The following is a 17,154-nucleotide window of genomic DNA, read 5'->3' as shown; positions in this document are numbered from 1 at the left end:
CATTCAATCCAGAAATTCTTATTTTAAGTAGTTTTTTATTTGACACTATATTTCCTAAATACCTGTGTTTTTGTTTGAGGGCATTTCTAAAGTGCCGTTTTGTTGTTGTTTTGTTTTTTAAGGAAAACCTAGTGTATATGGTTCCCACTAACAGTAAGCAGTTGAAAAATGTTAATATTTTTAGTTAGAAAGTGGAACTTTCCTGAGGGATGACTAATAACTTTATAACTAGTTCATTTGCATTTCACTCCATTTTTTAAAGCAATAGATTTTTAAGTAACACAGCTAAGCTTTATGCCTAGATTATTCGCAAGCCTATAGCCTCCCTGAGTTGTTCTGATATTTTCTTTCCAGAGTTTAGTTCTCAGGGTTTTGGTCTATCTTTAAATGAAATTACGGCGAATAATTTTAATAAATTGACTGATAATCTTTTTAGCTCCATTGTTTATTTTTTTAAGTATAGTGGTGTATGAAAATTTCTAGGTAGTTGAGAGTAAGGCATTTTTGTAGTGGACGTGTATTTCTTTTTAAAAAGAGGAAAAATAATATTTTTACAAAGAATATCATTTTTATACCCCAAAATCTAAAATTAATGAGTATAAATTTATTTTCTAATAAGTAGTAAAATTATATAACTGAAACAAGCGTTTAATATTTGAACTATAGCTATGGTAATATTTTCTGTAAAAGATATTGGTATAGAAATTAAAATGTGCGTCATTTGAAATTTCAAAGGTGAAAATGATCATATAAAATACACCAAATTCATATTATATATATATTTATTTCTTATTCCCACATAATTTTATTTTGATAACATTTAATGAAGACATGAATTTTGATGTTTAATTTAAGCCGCCTTATTTCCTTACCAGGTGTTTTATCATAGTTAAACAAGTTGTGCTTTTTGTTTCTTAAAACTACTGACAGTCTAAAGAATGTTCTGCTTAATTTGGAAAGATAATGGATAACATGCCATCTTTGCTTATCATCATAACCATTAATACATATGGCCAATTAATCATAGATAAGGGGTAGATATTTTTGTCAGATATTTATTAAAATTTATATTGTTTTGTAAAATTCCACCTGACATCTCCCGACCCTCTAAAAGTATCATGATTTAGAAAACGGTTAAAAAAAAAAAGTAGGGACTGTGAGCTCTGTGCAGATTAACTTTATGGAGAAAGCTCCATGGCATGTTCTGTTCAGGGCAGTGGATTGTGTGTGAGTGTGGTGTCTGCCCATGTCTCTGTCTGTATTTGAGTCTGTGTGTCTGACGTTAGGATAGCTGCAGACGCAGTGCCAATTTCAGAATCCCCCTAACCTACCGATGGCAGCAGTGCGTTAGTTACACATGCAGTATATACTGTATGTGAGAGCACTCCAGCTGGCCTGTCCCAATATGTCTCATTTCATATTTTCAGAAAGAATACATCTTAGTTTTCTAAAAGTTAACATATTTAGTGTTGCATTTTGAGTACATGGATTTAACAATAAAGGCTGAAGAACAGAAACTATTTTTAAAGCAAAATTCAAAACTATCTTTAGGAAATATTTATGGGGAAACTTGAACATCTAGGTAACTAACTTTTAAACGATTTTGATGATAATATGCTTTTAATGTGTCAGAATATAAAACGTCTTAAGCTATGAAAGTATAATTGTTTCCTTCATCTAACACATTTAAATTAAAAACTAGTTTGAACTATAAAAATTTAGATGGTGTTTTTACCTTTCAACATTCTTCATAGAAATCTTTTTAAAATGACAACTATTCAGCGTTCTGCTTTTCAAATACTTGTACTTTGAGAATATGAAGAGCAATATATATAAAATCTATTTGTATGAAGATTTTTTTAAAAAGTATGCCTTACTGATAGAATAATTACCATTTACTTTTGAGTTTCAATGTCTTAAACTTAGAAAATATCTGCCCATTATCATCAGTGTGTGCTTTTTATTTTTTTGCAATTGATTTAATTTTCCAAAATGTGCTTCAAGTTGCTTTTCTGACATAATTATTTGGATTGTGAAATGTACTTAATTTATTTTACTATTGTGAAAAAGTATAGGGTATTGCATCTTCTATATTATGATTTCATGTGAATAATTTACCATTTCTTTCTGTTTTCCATTGAACTATTCAGTGGTCGGTGAAGATGGTAAGCCTTATGTGCTGATCTATATATTGTGCCAACATTAAATACTCTCCAAACATTGTTTTGTTTAAAACAAGCTGTACAGTTCATCAACACATTTTCACCTATGTGATTTTTCTTTGTATTTTGTATCCAGTGTTCTGGCGTATGCCAGTACCTACTTCTTAATTTCTTTGAACAGTTAATTGTAGCCAGCCTGTTAAATTCTTAATGTTACTGGGAGACATCCTTGTCATATAAGAGAAGAGGACAAATTATTGTTGAATATTAATTTTAAAGTTACATGATAGAACAAAAGTTCAAGTTTGATACAGAAGAGAAATTTAACAAAAATGATTGTTGGTTCCTTTCAAGAAGAGCATAGAAATTTGATTTTTAGCTTATCATAAGAATCATTAGATTTTCCAGAAATAAGGAACATCGTTTTCCTATCAGTTTCATTATGGAGTCAGTGCTGTACTGTTTGTTTTCATTGTTGAAAGAGAATGAAGCATAAGTAGTCTAAAATTGTGTGTTCGTGTGTGTGTGTGTGTGTGTGTGATTGGAATATCCCTGTGCACATTTATTTCAACCAAATTAATAGAACTGCATTGTGAAGACCTGGCCCAGAAATTGTTGTTGTTTGTATAGTTTCTCTCTGTGTTGGTGGAAAATAGATCACTCTTTATCATGCTGCTACATTTGGACCTCTGAATTCCCTTGTAGTAGAAGTTGCGAAGTGTCTCAGAGGGCTTGTTTACATCCAAAAGAGATAGAATTAGTATCGTTTTCGTATTCTATAAAAGATTAAGTTATGTCAAAATGAGATATTAGAAGTGCACATGGTAAGGTGTTTTACTACTAACAAATTTGACCAAGTTTGATTAGGAATAAATAGAACACTGGACAATTTACTATAATAGGTCTAGAAAATTACTGAAATGTCTTTCATTAAATAACTTTTTAAAAATTTAAAACTATATAAACGAGAAAGTTTTTATCTTTGGCACATATTAAAATTCTGTTTAAAATCTGTATCCAAAATTAGATTAAGTGTAACGATTTATGTTGAGGATTTGTTACTGAGTTTAAGGAGATCTCACACTGGAAGTTCTGTCCATTGATGTAGGTCAGATTTGGCTGGCTGACTGATTCTTGCTCTTGGTGGAGTAGAAGATGGAGGCGACAAAGCCTCTTACACAGAATGCTCTACTTTTCTTAGTTAGGCTTATTGAATGTGCAGATTGTGCACACCCCCGGGGACAGATTCCAGGAGTTCTATTGTTAATTAAATGTTACATTCCATTATGGCTCATCCTAAATGTGAGTTTTCTTTCTTTCTCTCTCTCTCTCTCTTTTTTTTTTTTTTGGTTAATTACTATTAAGTAAGGGAAGCCTTCCTAGAGATGGTGCAGTAAAGCTCCAGTGGCTTTATTATGTCACAGGCAGAAATGGCCCAAAGAAGACAATGCCCATGTACATTTGTTCTGGGGTCGTTTTAGCAGCATTTAAGATAAATGCAACTGTATATTCTTAAAAATCATCCTTTGGAGAAGAAAAATAAAGTGACAGATGTCAGCAATTTTGGGAGTGTATAAAAACTTACATAAATATGAGTTTACATTAAATGGAATCAATAATGGCTAACACTGATTCTGCTGAGTAATCCTCTAATAGCATAGCTAATGTAGCTGATTAAAAAGACAAATTAAGCCAGAGTTCCATATCAAAGTATATTTTTTTAAAGGAAAGTTTATATTTTTCTTTTAGGAACAGCGGGTGTGGATGCTATTAGGCTGGATACTTGAAAATAGACTCATGTTGGAATATAATATATATTTAAATTTGACTCGGCATGTAGTTCAACATTTTCTTTTTAATGGTCAGATATGTTTTGGTTCTAAGTAATGGTTTAACAAATCCAGTCTTTCAAAGATTTTATGTAGTATTAAAGTATGTTTATTAATTAGGTTCCCTTTTTGAGGTAGGTTGCCTTTATGGCATAGTGGTTATATGTTGAGATCCTAACCACAAGGTCAGCACTTAGAACCACCAGCCAGCCGGTTCCATGGGAGAAGGACGAGACTTCCTACTCCAGTAAGAGTTACAGTCTCAGAAACTCTGTCTCTCAGGGTCAATATGAGTTCGAATCCACTTGATGGCAGTGAGGTTGTTTTGTTTTTTTTCCTTTTTTTGGTTTTTAAGAGGTAAGTTGCTTAGCTGAGTTATTTAAACTGATCTTTTCAGCTTGAACATTTTTAATGTGCTGACTATCATAGCAGTGAGTTTGATTTGGGAATGTGGTAATAGGTTTTATATAAAGCAGTACTTTGTGTGGATGAGAAATGTTATATGTTCTCACATTGTTGGTGTTGCTGCTGCTGAATAAAGATGCATATTGTATTTATTTTAACTGCCAAGACTTGAACATGATGTGATGCCAATTCTGTTTCCTGTGATATGTTTATCTTTTCTATTTCATTGTTTTATTAAATAACGGAGTTTGAGCTTTTTCCTCCACATAGTTATTTGAATTAGTATACATACACACATATCTATATAGCATATTGCTTTTGCTTTTAAGCAGGTTTTCAGGGGCTAATTTGATTTATTTAATTAGTATTTTTTTAAATGTGGACATATTTGAAAATAAAATTTCTTGAAAATGTCTTTTATAATGATATACCCCTCTTTTCACAGGGTCCAGCACTAGAAGATTTCAGTCACTTGCCACCAGAGCAGAGACGCAAAAAACTGCAGCAGCGCATTGATGAACTTAACAGAGAACTGCACAAAGAATCAGACCAAAGGTACATTCCTCTTAATCATGATTGTTCTCTTCTCAGGGTCTCTTTGGATGATGTGTTTTTAAATGTGATGTGCATGAAGTTTAAAAACTATACATTGTGATTTAAATACCCTTTGAAGAGATTATGTACTCCTAAACTTTTAAAATTTTAGGGTTTTCAGGTCACAACTATAAATGGCATGTTAGGAAATTTTTGTTAGGGATTTTAATTGGATGCTCGTATTATATATTTATGTCTCCTATAAATTTTCAAAGTAGCTTGATGATTGTTATCAAGAATAGTTCAACCAACTGACATTAACCATCTCTTACACTTTGACCAGTGTTCTTTGACTTCGGTATATTAAATGAGTTTAATAGAAACTTGAATCTCTAATTATTTTGTTTGTAGGAAAACATGTTAACAATCAGTACGTCATTACTCTTTGCTTCATATTTGTTCACATGTGAATGTAATTTTTTTTTTCATTTTTAGTAGCAAGTTCTTTTTAGGTCTACATTTTGAATTAAAGTAAAGAGCTAATTAAAAGTTTCAAAATTTGATGCAGAAGACCTATTAAAGAGGTCTTGACTATCTATATTCATATGGAAGATAAAATCGAAGCTTAAACTTTTAACATTAATTATTCCAACGCAGCAGGATTTAGACTACAATATAGCTGTTAAGTGCTATTTTTCATTCCCCCTGCTCAAAGTAAAGTTGTTTCTTATCTATCCCTGTCTGCTAGTTTCTTGTAGCAGCCCAGGGACGCTTGGTCTCATACATATGGGGGGTGGGGGGGGAGAATTATTCCAACGTTGGTATTGATAGTTGATCATAAATAGTACAATAGTAGCACAAACACTTTTTAAAGTAAAAATATTTCTTACTAGAGCAACATATAGTCCTTGAAAATTTTTAACAGAATTTGATACTTGGTGTTTACTATATGTAACAGATTGCAGCAGAACTATAAACCCCAAAAATCCAACCTGTTGCCATTGAGTTGATTCTAATAGCCATACACCAGGGCAGCGGTTTTCAACCTTTCTAATGCCGTGATCCTTTACTACAGTTCCTCATGTTGTGGTGAGCCCCAACCATAAAATTATTTTTGTTACTACTTCATAACTATAAATTTGCTACTGTTATGAATCAGGAGACCCCTCTGAAAGGTCTTTTGACCACCACCCCCTCTCCCAAGGAGTCATGACCCACCAGTTGAGAACCGCTGGATTAGAGGCAAGAGCCATCAAGGGGATTTTATAATCCAGGTTAAAGTAATGAAAATTTAAACTAGGGCATGGAAATAAAAAGAGGAATAAATAGAATAATTCCAAAGACATAGTGGGTCAGGTTTATTTACCTGATTGATGTTTGCTAAGAGAAAAATAGAGGAGTAAAACAACAAAAAGTTTGTAGAAAAAATTAATTTGGGGTTAAGATAATGGTTGTACTTGTTTGATTGTTAAAAATCCATATGGAAAGGCCAGTTGAATTTTGGTATTGTGAATCAAGAACTTTATGAAAGGAAGAGAACTGGAGGATAATATATGTAAGAAATGTCGAAAGAGAAGTGATAATAAAGTGATAGGTCATTTTCAAAGAGGAATGCAGGATGAGATGAAATTGTGGCCTTTGTCGTGTTATGTCACATTAATTTAAAGGCTGGGCATTTAAGGTGGAGGGGTTGTGCAAACAGGCGGGAAAGGAAGGAGCACAGACAGACTCGGGTCCAGGGAGAAAAACCATCAGAGAATGCTGGAGTCGCGAGTATTAGAGTTAAGAGATCTGAGCATAACCTACTGTGATTAGAGAAGAGGAGGTGGATTAAGAGGAACTGCAAATGTGATTGCATTTGGCGAAGAAGGGCAAGTCAAAGAGTACATTCCTATTTCTAGCAAAATTGAGGAGGAGGAGGAGGAGGAGGATGCTATGACCTGAGATATGGAATGGGGTGGGATGTATGGCTGGATGGGAAGGTAATGTTTGATTTGGAACATGATGAATGAGAATATTCAGGAATATTCTTCCAGCCCTTGATTAAATCTATATATTAGATGGAGGTGGTTGTGTGTTACTTAGGAAGCAAGAAATGAGAAGTGGTATTTTACTATTTTGTTTAGGTAGGGTAATGTTTCAAATCTTTCAAATGACTATCTTCCTAAATTATTAACTACATTTTTATGCAGATTGTCATTAACCAAGTAATGCTTGACTAAACTCAAAAGAGTTAAGGCTATATATTAGACTTGGTTTCTTGTGTATGGGTCCTTAAAATCAAATAAAACTTCTTTTATCTGGAAGCATATGATGTGTGTGTTCAATTCTATGGTTTCTTTCAGAGATGCACTCAACAAAATGAAGGATGTGTATGAGAAAAATCCACAAATGGGGGATCCTGGGAGTTTGCAGCCCAAATTAGCAGAGACTATGAATACCATTGACCGTCTGCGTATGGAAATCCACAAGAATGAGGTAGATTTTCTATTAAGCAATTGCTTGTTTTCATTAGTTTGGCTATGATTAATTGGTTTTTGCTACAATTACCTTCAAAGATTAATTAACTATCAGGCTTATGATCTAAAAGTAAGACATAATTATGATGTATAATCTTTGGAATTAAATATTTATTGAAGTGTTTTCTGTTTTAATTTAAGCCTTTATAGAACAGTTAAACACATACTTGTTTTTGCCAGCTGTAATGTTGATCATTGACCAGATTCAATAAATCAGTTCCCTGCTCTCCAAGAAATACATAATTGTAAAATATCAAAGCACATTTTAAATGTATGAGCTTTCAAAAATATTTATTGAACTCAGTTATTTTCCCCCCTAAGGCTTGGCTCTCTGAAGTTGAAGGCAAAACAGGTGGGAGAGGAGACAGAAGACACAGCAGTGACATAAATCATCTTGTCACACAGGGACGAGAAAGGTCAATTTTTTACTTTTTGCATGTTACTTGTTTGTTTGTTTTTTTGCATGTTACTTGTATTTCTCCTTTTCGTTCAAACTTTTCCCACCCCTTTGTCCTAAGCTTCATGTAGTCCCCTTTTCTTTCATCCTTAATAAGTTTTTAGTCTTTAATAATCTGGCTTTTAAACCTACATACTTTGCTGTTTCTTTTACAATAGCCGCTGGTAAAGTATGAGAGTGCTCAGTGATGGAGCTAGATACCATCCCATTTTGTTGTCCTGGCCAAAGAAACGGTGTTTAGGGGGTTCTTTTTAAAGTTTCTTTCCTTTCCATTTCATTTTATTATTGTAAAACAACTTTAGGTTAATAGAAAATTTGCATGGAAAATACAGAGTTCTCAAATATACCCTTTTCTTCCCGCACACTTTTTCTTACTATTAGCACGTTGTACACAAGGGATGCCATGAGTTGAAATCTGAGGTTATGCTAATTTTCTCAGTCTTTTAGTTTCCTAAAAGGTAAATTAAAATCCCATCATATAAGGCTGTTAGTAATAAATGAAATCATTTACATAAAGCACATAGTAATATAGCACCTGGCAGTAAAATGGGTGATGTTGGTTCCTCTTTCTCTCTTTTTTTTGGTTCCCTGTTCATCACTTTTTGTAATCGTATATGTTTGTGGTATATCAAGACGTACTGTCCATACACTGATCTTTGCTATCAGGTAAAAACATAGAGTAAAAGGATCTAGTTTCCCTGGCATGTATTGTCTAAGCATATGGCTTTCAGCCTTGCTGAAAGTACTATTAAACCTAATTTTGTAGATTTTTTTCCTCAACGATTAAAATCTTGTCACTGCTTTTATTTATTTTAACATTTTGTGAATTTGGTAAAGCCCTTCAGAACAGATGTATCTTCCATTCAACAATTCATGCATACTTTTCGTTCCATGTTATTAATTGCAATCCCACAGTAGTATCTCACTTGTTCCTGTGTTTCCTGTTTGTATTCCCCATTTTTTCATACCCTCCCTTGAAATTGGCCCTTAGGCAAATGCTGTCCCACTCATAGCAAATTAGTGATTATTTTAAAATATGTGAAGTTCACTAGTGTTATTATTTCCGATACAGATCTGTATGTTATTTGGGTGAAAATTGAGCCATGGGTGTATGTTCATTTTCAGACCTGAATGTGACTAAGGTCTGATAGTCTTGAGGGGGTGGGGGTAGGTGTCCAACCAGTCTTCGACCAGTGAGCCAGGTTGCTTAGGATTCTGAGATTTCTTTCAAATTTTTCTCACACTCTATCTAGGGCCTTCTAATGTGATCTGTTTCAGAGCTGTTGGTAGTGGTAGTGGGCACAGGGTCTCAGGGTCATGGAGGCTAATTTTTGCAATTAATGTCTATTAGTTGCTCACAGATGCCTTCAATTTTCTTCACTCTCTTTAAATTATTAGCCTAATTTCTCTTTAATTAAAAAAAATTAAACACAATTAAGATGCTGGTTAGGCAGGGTTCTTTAGAGAAACAAACCCAGGACACTTAGGAATACATATATGGATAGGGTTATACAGCAAGATGGAATATAATAGCTAAGTAGTCCACAGAGCAGTACAGTTCATCTCACTTCTCTGGAACAGTTAATGTACTGGAAGTCCTTAAACTCATGTGGGCTGCCGGGTCCCAAGTCAGGGAAACAGATAGCTGGGTCCTCCCTGGCAAAGCAGGCAGAATGTGCCCACAGGCAGCAAACAGCAGGTTGGGTCAGCAGCAGTCAGGAGCTTAGTGAAGCTGGCCAGGATGGGCTATTGAACTCAAGCAATATATCGTGACAGGATCCACTAATATGAAGCTCAATGGGTCTCGAAGGAGCCGTAAGCTCTAGCAGCATGATCCCTGGGTTGGCTTGGCCACAGGCAGTGTAGCTCACAGGTTGAAGCAGAGAACTAGCTAAAGCAGCCGCATGCTGATCTGATCGCCAGAGTGCAAGAGGGTATGGGTGGGCCTTTCAGAGGCATTTATCTCTTTGCCCTTCAATCAAACTGCAACTTGATTAATCCCATATGTTCCTATTAGCGAGATTGGTACAATAAACCTAACTATCACAGATGCCTTCTGATTACTTACCTTTTTTGAATTACTGATTTCCCTGTTAACATGATTTAACTAGAAATTTACTGTCTGCCTTGGCTGTGAGTTTATTGGCTAATTTCAGAGTGAGCTTGTCCTACAAGTTCAGATGATATCTACAGGGTGGTTTTTTTTGTTTTGTTTTTTTTAATCTCCTAGCTGTGCTCTACACTGGTGACTTCATTATGCAGTTGAATATGGTAGTCTTCCAAAGCCCTAGGCTAAGATTCCTCCAGCAGAAAAGAGAGTGAGCTTTTCAGCGAGCTGAAGTCCCTGTGTATCTCTGCATCTGGTTGGATTACAGGCCTGCTTATGAACTATGTCAGCCATACACGTGCTATGTTTAAATGTCCCTCTGGATCCAGGATGGAAACAACTCCATCTGAAGACTGTGAACTGAACTTGGGTCTGAATGTTTCCCTAAGGAATCTCTGGGTTCTCTTGACACAAGAAGCGGGAGAAGAGACAAGTTCTGAATGATGAGATGCAAGTTGTGCTACCATGTTTTTCCATTTTGTCTCTGATGAGAGGTGATTGTGAGATGTTTTTAGAGTATGTGTGTAAAACACTGCAAGCTTTTGATATTTCCCCCCAGAAAATATAGCAAAGAAGTATCCCATATTAGAAGCAATTTATATAATCAACATTTAAGAAACTAAGGCTTGAATTTTGAACTCTCTTTGATTCCTTGATTTGATCCTGAAGTGATCAACTTGTAGTTAATGCTAGGAGTTTCCTTGTGAGTGACTTGATCAGAGGTAATTTTGTGCTCGGAGTTTCCTTGTGAGTGACTTGATCAGAGGTAATTTTGTGTTTTATAGCCCTGAGGGAAGTTACACTGATGATGCAAACCAGGAAGTTCGTGGGCCACCCCAGCAGCATGCTCACCACAATGAGTTTGATGATGAATTTGAAGATGATGATCCTTTGCCTGCTATTGGACACTGCAAAGCTATCTACCCTTTCGATGGTATGATTTTCTTAATATATTATACTCTATAAAAATGAATTTCTTCAAGTCTAAATGTGTATCTGTTTAGTATCCCTCGATAAATAATATGAAGGTAAGTTAGAAAGTTGCTACTAGTCTTCCAGTTCATAAGTGCATGGGTTTATTCAAACAAAGCGTGTTGAAACATGTTTGTGTGACAAGTAGATGACTGCAGACAAAGTCTATCCGTAATACACTGTCTTAGTTTCATTAAGGAGCCTTTAAAAACAAATCCAATTAAAACAGCAACTTCTAAGAGACCTGCTGGATCCTTTAGGTTCAGGGCAAAGGTCAGTTCAGAAGTTTCTGGTGACCGGGTTTTTGGATTGCCAAGAGGTAACCTGGATAGATTATTTTGAAGATGTTTTAAGAAAATGGAAAACTGTATTGATAAGAAAATGCCAGGAAGTTTGCATTGAAGAGTTTTTTCTATCATGACAATGCATCTGCTCATTCTTCAAAGGTAGCGAAGGCTCTCTTAGGAGAATTTCATGAGGAAACCTTACCTCATCCACACTATGGCACTGAACTTAGCCTTTAAAATGTCTTTTTTTGGCCAAAATTTGAAGATCATTTAAAATGAACATAATTTGAGTCCCTGAGGGAAGCCATGTCTGCTGTTTTGGTGTGGTATAAATTTGTGTGCCGGGGAAGGAGGGTAGGGATAGAGGTGGGTGTGGTTTAAGTCCAGAGAGATGGGAAGCAGCACTGCTTTCAGAAATCTCTACATGGAGAATATGTTGAGAAACAGTAGCTTCACATTTTGGTATTTTTGTTTACTAACAGTTTTATTATCTTTTTAATTTTTTTAGCAATACTTTTTTACTTACCCTTATACATTGTCAAAAAATTAAAATTTCAGTTCGTTTGTATAAGTACTTTTGTTTCCATTTTCATATTTATAGAGAATCTTCTTTTGATTTTGTACATAATATTGAAAGAAAATTATGTTATCAGCATCCTAATGTAGGCCAATATCCACCTCCTAATGTTTGATGATCAACTTTGGTTGATACAGAATTCCCCCTAGAGATCTTAACTAATGGCTGCATGTATTCAATGAAGACAAAGCAGCTCGAACACAGCACAACTCAGAAAGAAGAAGGCTGGTAGCTATCACTTCATGCCTTCCCTTGCAGCCTACTGGCAGTGAGGTTAAGGTGAATGTAAAAGGCAGGAGGGCATAAGGTTAGATGGCGTAGCCATATGCCGCCATCTTTACTGACTTTAGGCTGCCTTGTAAGTGAGGTGGGGAGAGGAAGTGTAGATGTTCCAACTATGCCAGTCTTTCGTCTGTGGCCGTTTCAAAACAAACCCTGGGAGGAAAGTAAGGGCTTGTGGCTGCCTGCTGCAGATTTTTAGTAACCTTTGAAAAATCCTTTGACACACAGAGGGACACCTCCACAAATAAGTTGTTGCAAAATGGTATATGCTTTAAGTCCCTTCCCCACCTATCTACTACATTGGATTTTAAATTGAATAGGCTTTAATTACTTCACATCTGGTAAAAGATATTGAATGAGATCTTGCTACGGGGTTATTTAGTGAGTAGGGAAGGACTGTAGCATTTGCTAGGTGCAGATTCCCTGTAGAAAATGCCTCTTGATAAGCAGCATGGGTGTGGTTGGGGATGGAAAAGGAGGCTCTGAGGCCGGTGGTGGTTTCAAGGAAGTTTGTGTTGTGGCTGTGACCATTCTGCTTCTACCACCACCAGAGATGAACTTGAATTTTTCTCGCTGCTCTCTTCTCAAACCATAGGATTTGTTTCTTTCTTCCCATCCCCTCACTGACTTGCTCCTAGAATTGGCGTAATGAAATAAGATTTAGAATATCTTGTTACATCACACATATAATGTCACTATGACTGGCGTAGTGGTTAAGCAGTTTGAAACCACCAGCTATTCTTGGGAGAAACTCAGGGCTTTCTACCCCAGTAAAGAGTTACAGTATTGAAAACTCACAGGGGCAGTTCGACTCTGTCTCCTAGGGTTGCTATGCGTTGGCATCGAATATGGCAGTGAGTTGGGTTTTGGTAGCTCATCACTTCATCTGTTCATGAGGGTTCTATTGATGCCAATCTCAGCAGGTTATTGTGCCGCTCATATGAGCTAGCATGTTTGTGAAGGGTAGCTGTGAAGCACCCTAGAAATGTTACAAGCAAGAGTTACTGGGCTCTTGATTCCAGCTAATGTTTAATGTTTTGTATTGTATTTGTTAACGTTTATTAAAAATTGTCACTGGGCATAAAGTATGCTTGAACTCTGAAAACTCTCACCTAGGACACAATGAAGGTACTCTGGCCATGAAAGAGGGTGAAGTTCTATACATAATTGAGGAGGACAAAGGCGACGGATGGACCAGAGCTCGAAGACAGAACGGTGAAGAAGGCTATGTTCCCACGTCATACATAGACGTGACTCTAGAGAAAAACAGTAAAGGTGCAGTAACTTATATCTAAACTAACTGGGCCACTCTGTGCTGTGCTTGACATAAGAACGATACGATAAAATGAAAGCACACTCATCAGGTTGGTGAAGAGAAAACTTAAAGGGCACCCAAGACTTGTTCACTATGAGAGCTGAGCGTAGGCTTGATCTTAGAGGTGTGATATTAGCACAAGAAGAGGTTCTCATGATGTTTTACCATTTGAGTGGTGTTGGTGTGAAGCTTACTTGATGCCCTTGCTTTATGTCCTGCTTCAGTCTGTGTGAAGGATTTGTGTTTTGCTGGCTTATAAATCATAGAATTTGATTTATTGGATAGGACTCCATGGGTAGGACTCCTTTCATCCACTTCAGGTAATACGGTGACGGTAGTGAATTGAAAGTTAAACTGCTCTGAATGCTAGAGAAAACTGATTCCCAAAAGAGTGGTCTCTTCTAGGGGTTGGGGGTTTTAGCTCTACTTTTCAAGAAGAAGAATAGTTGATTAATGAGTAAAGTAGTTTATTTTAATGATTTTCATTTGCCTTTCTACTTCTAACTCTGATTTCCTAAAGGAAGAAAACACAGCCCTAGGACATGATCTATTTAAGTAGTAGGTTAATCAAGAGACCTTCAAAATAAATCAGCCTGGTCTAATATTTTTCTAATAATGTGCATGCTCCCTTCTTAATTAATCATAGGTTTGTACTTTTCATTTTGAAAATGTCTTTTGGGAAATACCACCTTAGTGGTGATGTTTAGTGGTGACATATTGGAAAATGGATCTAAATGAACTCAGGACATCTTGATTGGAGACGAAGTACTGGCAAACACTTGTAAAAGGAAAGGTTTTTATTTTTTAAACTGGCTGATTTGGTGAAGATACCTGTATCACCGTTTAGGGCATTTCCTCATTGTAGCTGAATCATCTTTATTTGACTAGATTATTTTCTCCCCAATGAATTTCAACAAGCATTGGTTGTAAACAGGCGTAGAGTCAGTCCCACCATTTTCTCACAAGGCCTGTACAACTTGACTTGTATGATCACATCCTAGGTCGGTTGATGGGGAAACAAGGTGAGGGAGGAGCTAAGAGGCTTTCCCTTAGCTTGGCACATGCTCCTGATTTTTTGGGTGTTCAGTAGCTGGTAATAAAATGTAGAGACATTTAGGGCTGACACTTTTGAACTGAACACCCCTTTTGGTTTTACCAAAGGTCTTCAGTAATTGTTCTTTTCTTTTTCCTCCTGGACTGCAGGTTCCTGAAGAGGGTTTCTGAGGAAATGGGCAAGATGTTGAAGGAGGTTACATGCAGCTGCTTTTGGGGGGAGGGTCTTAGAATTTTCAGGCTCAAAGAGAGAGAAGCAAGTTGCATGAGTGCATGCAGACATGAATATTTTTTACTAACTTCATTAGCATTTCCATACATTGTGTTTTTTAATCCCAACCCTTAAATTCCTAGTTCTCCTTATGAAGGAGAGGGGGCAAAAAGAGCCAAGTGTGGCTCACCTTTTTTTCCACGTATTTTACTGATGTTTCAAATCAGAAAGAGTACAGAGCCATCATTAACTTTGTCTCACATTTGGCTGTCCCAACAGGACTGTCTCCATCCCAGCTCTCTCTTAATTGGCTTTTAGATCCATTGTCTTCTAGAATCCTTGCCATCTGTCAGTGTTTGCCTGCGCCATCTCTGTGCTTGCGTAACATCCTGTTGCATGTCTAGAGTGATCGGTTTATATTTGTCAGGCATGTCTGTATAATCCCCTGTTGTTGTCAATGCTTCTGTTTTGTTCTACATTGGTAGTGCAAACCACTTTGTCAAAAACGTCTCTGCACTAATGTCCCCATCCTAGTTTTTGTGTATGCTGCTATAACTTCCCACTGCACAACATTCCAGTTTTGGCATTATGAAAAGAAGTAGCCTATGAACCTGACGTGTTTGTGATAAGAAAAGGAAACATCTCTGCCCTGGCCTACCGCCCAGTGGAAAGAACTGTGCAACGTCCCATATCTGTCTTCAGCACCTCAGCCAGTCTGGGAAGACTCTAGTCAGCACTCAAGCCCTGGCATAACAGACACGGAAGATGCTCGCCACATCAAGACAAAGGACTGTTTTCAAAAGTCAGCTGCTTCCATTCAAATGCTGCCTTAAACTCGAGTGCCTAAATCTGTTGATTGCCAACCCGACCACTACAGTATCCCACAAAGGGCTTTATGTGTCAGTGCAGCGCGCGCGACCTCCTTTAACACTGCAGCTCTGCTGCGGCTGCCGAACCTCAGTAGGTGGCTTTAAGAGCTCTACCATGTCCCATGGTGCATCTTCAACTGTGTGCATCCAGCTCAAGTCATCGCCGAGTCCCTTGTCCTTTGCTCAGTGTTCCTAGCAAAGTTTTATGGATCCTCCCCAATGTCTTTTAATTTAGGGTTATGAAATCCTCATTTGATTCTTAACAATGGTCATCTGTTTCCAAGTGATGCTTTTGTTTTAAACTTGATATAAAAATTAGTGAAACTTTGTAAGGATCTTTGTGCACTTTTAATTGTAAAATGAAATTTCTTTTATGTTTATACCTGTAAATATAATTGTTGTTAGTGGTCCCTATTGCTCATGTTGCCCTGCTTCGCATTTGTGGTTCTGTTACTGACTTGGATCCTAACTGATTTCTTAGTAGTGTTGTAATTGAGAAATAGGCGGGGCTTGGGTAGGGGCGGGGTGTTTGTACCACTGAAACTTCATTAATTTGGTTCTTTACTGTTTTGAGGGAAGAAAGAGAACGTGAACTGGTCTGTGTATTCTTGTATTTTAAGCAATATTTTAGAAGCTGTGTGACTGCTTTAATAATTTTTCCCCAGTGTTATTTGAATCTTACTACCAGTTATACTAAAGCTGAATGACGATTGTGTGAACGTTCATAATGCCTTCGTAAGATCAAGTATGCCACTGTTACACAGCTGATATAGAGTGTATTATCTTTGAGGCTAGTAAACGATAAAGTTTTAGATTTTGAATCTTGTTACAGGGTTATTTATATAATGTGACATTATTCAGTACGGACAGACTACGTGAAGTAGTTTTAAAATCTAGTGCTATTTTTGTTTTAAAGGTTAGCGATAAGGAGGAAATGTGATCTGGCTGTGTTTGTCTTCTGTACAAAGCCTGACGTGCTTGTATTTTTTGGCTAGCCGCCACAGAGGGCAAAGTTTAAGGCTTTCTTATAAGGACTAACTGTTCTTTTCAAGCTACTGTTTGTTTTGTAAAAGCAGGATTTGCTTCCGTAGGAGGCAAGTTCCTTCCAGTGGACTCGTGTAACCTGTATATGGATTATTACACTAGGAGAGACATTTGTACTTGCACAGTTTAAATCATTCTTAAATCATTCTTAAATTTTGAACATGTGAATTGTCCCAAGAGAAGTCTTTAATTTCCCAGTAATTTTTACTCTTTGTGTGCACATGTTGATTTCTTAATGGTAAATGCTTTGTTTAAGATAGTGTTCTTGTTGAAAATATTTTCATGGAATAAAACAATCTTTTCAATGGTCAGCTAAGGTGTGTAGTCTCTTGTTACCTTGGGAACTAAAGAGAAGTTAACAGCTGTGCCCTTCAATGTGCTGCGTTTCAGACGGTTCCAAGTGGTGACAGATTGCAGAAGTGGAAACATCTGTGTTGGACAAAACAGTTTGGAAAAGTCCTGTTTTACTTTCTCTCAAATGTTCTTTTTTTTTTTTTCTTTTTTAACATTTTATTAGGGGCTCATACAACT

The 17,154-nt window shown here is 36.5% G+C and overlaps 1 protein-coding gene and 1 non-coding gene across 2 annotated transcripts in view; both read left to right on the top strand.

Moving 5' to 3' along the window:
• Nucleotides 1-16,934, top strand: part of FNBP1L (formin binding protein 1 like) — a 61,857-nt gene extending 44,923 nt beyond the window's left edge. The window contains exons 11-16 of the mRNA XM_045292038.1: nucleotides 2,151-2,165; nucleotides 4,842-4,951; nucleotides 7,276-7,408; nucleotides 7,771-7,865; nucleotides 10,799-10,947; nucleotides 13,248-16,934. Coding sequence (XP_045147973.1) covers nucleotides 2,151-2,165; nucleotides 4,842-4,951; nucleotides 7,276-7,408; nucleotides 7,771-7,865; nucleotides 10,799-10,947; nucleotides 13,248-13,426 — 681 coding nt within the window. The 3' untranslated portion in view covers nucleotides 13,427-16,934. The remainder of the gene's footprint in view (nucleotides 1-2,150; nucleotides 2,166-4,841; nucleotides 4,952-7,275; nucleotides 7,409-7,770; nucleotides 7,866-10,798; nucleotides 10,948-13,247) is intronic.
• On the top strand, nucleotides 5,585-5,716 carry LOC115870214. Its single transcript, XR_004046585.1, has one exon. It is a non-coding gene; the product is annotated as a small nucleolar RNA SNORA63 (small nucleolar RNA).
• Nucleotides 16,935-17,154: the final 220 nt, after the last annotated feature.

This window comes from Echinops telfairi, unplaced genomic scaffold (assembly GCF_000313985.2).
Source record: "Echinops telfairi isolate 266 unplaced genomic scaffold, ASM31398v2 ScPeMD7_443;HRSCAF=831, whole genome shotgun sequence".
Lineage (NCBI taxonomy): Eukaryota > Metazoa > Chordata > Mammalia > Afrosoricida > Tenrecidae > Echinops > Echinops telfairi.
The sequence above is the reverse complement of the archived record's forward strand: the minus strand, read 5'-3'. Positions and strand labels throughout refer to the sequence as shown.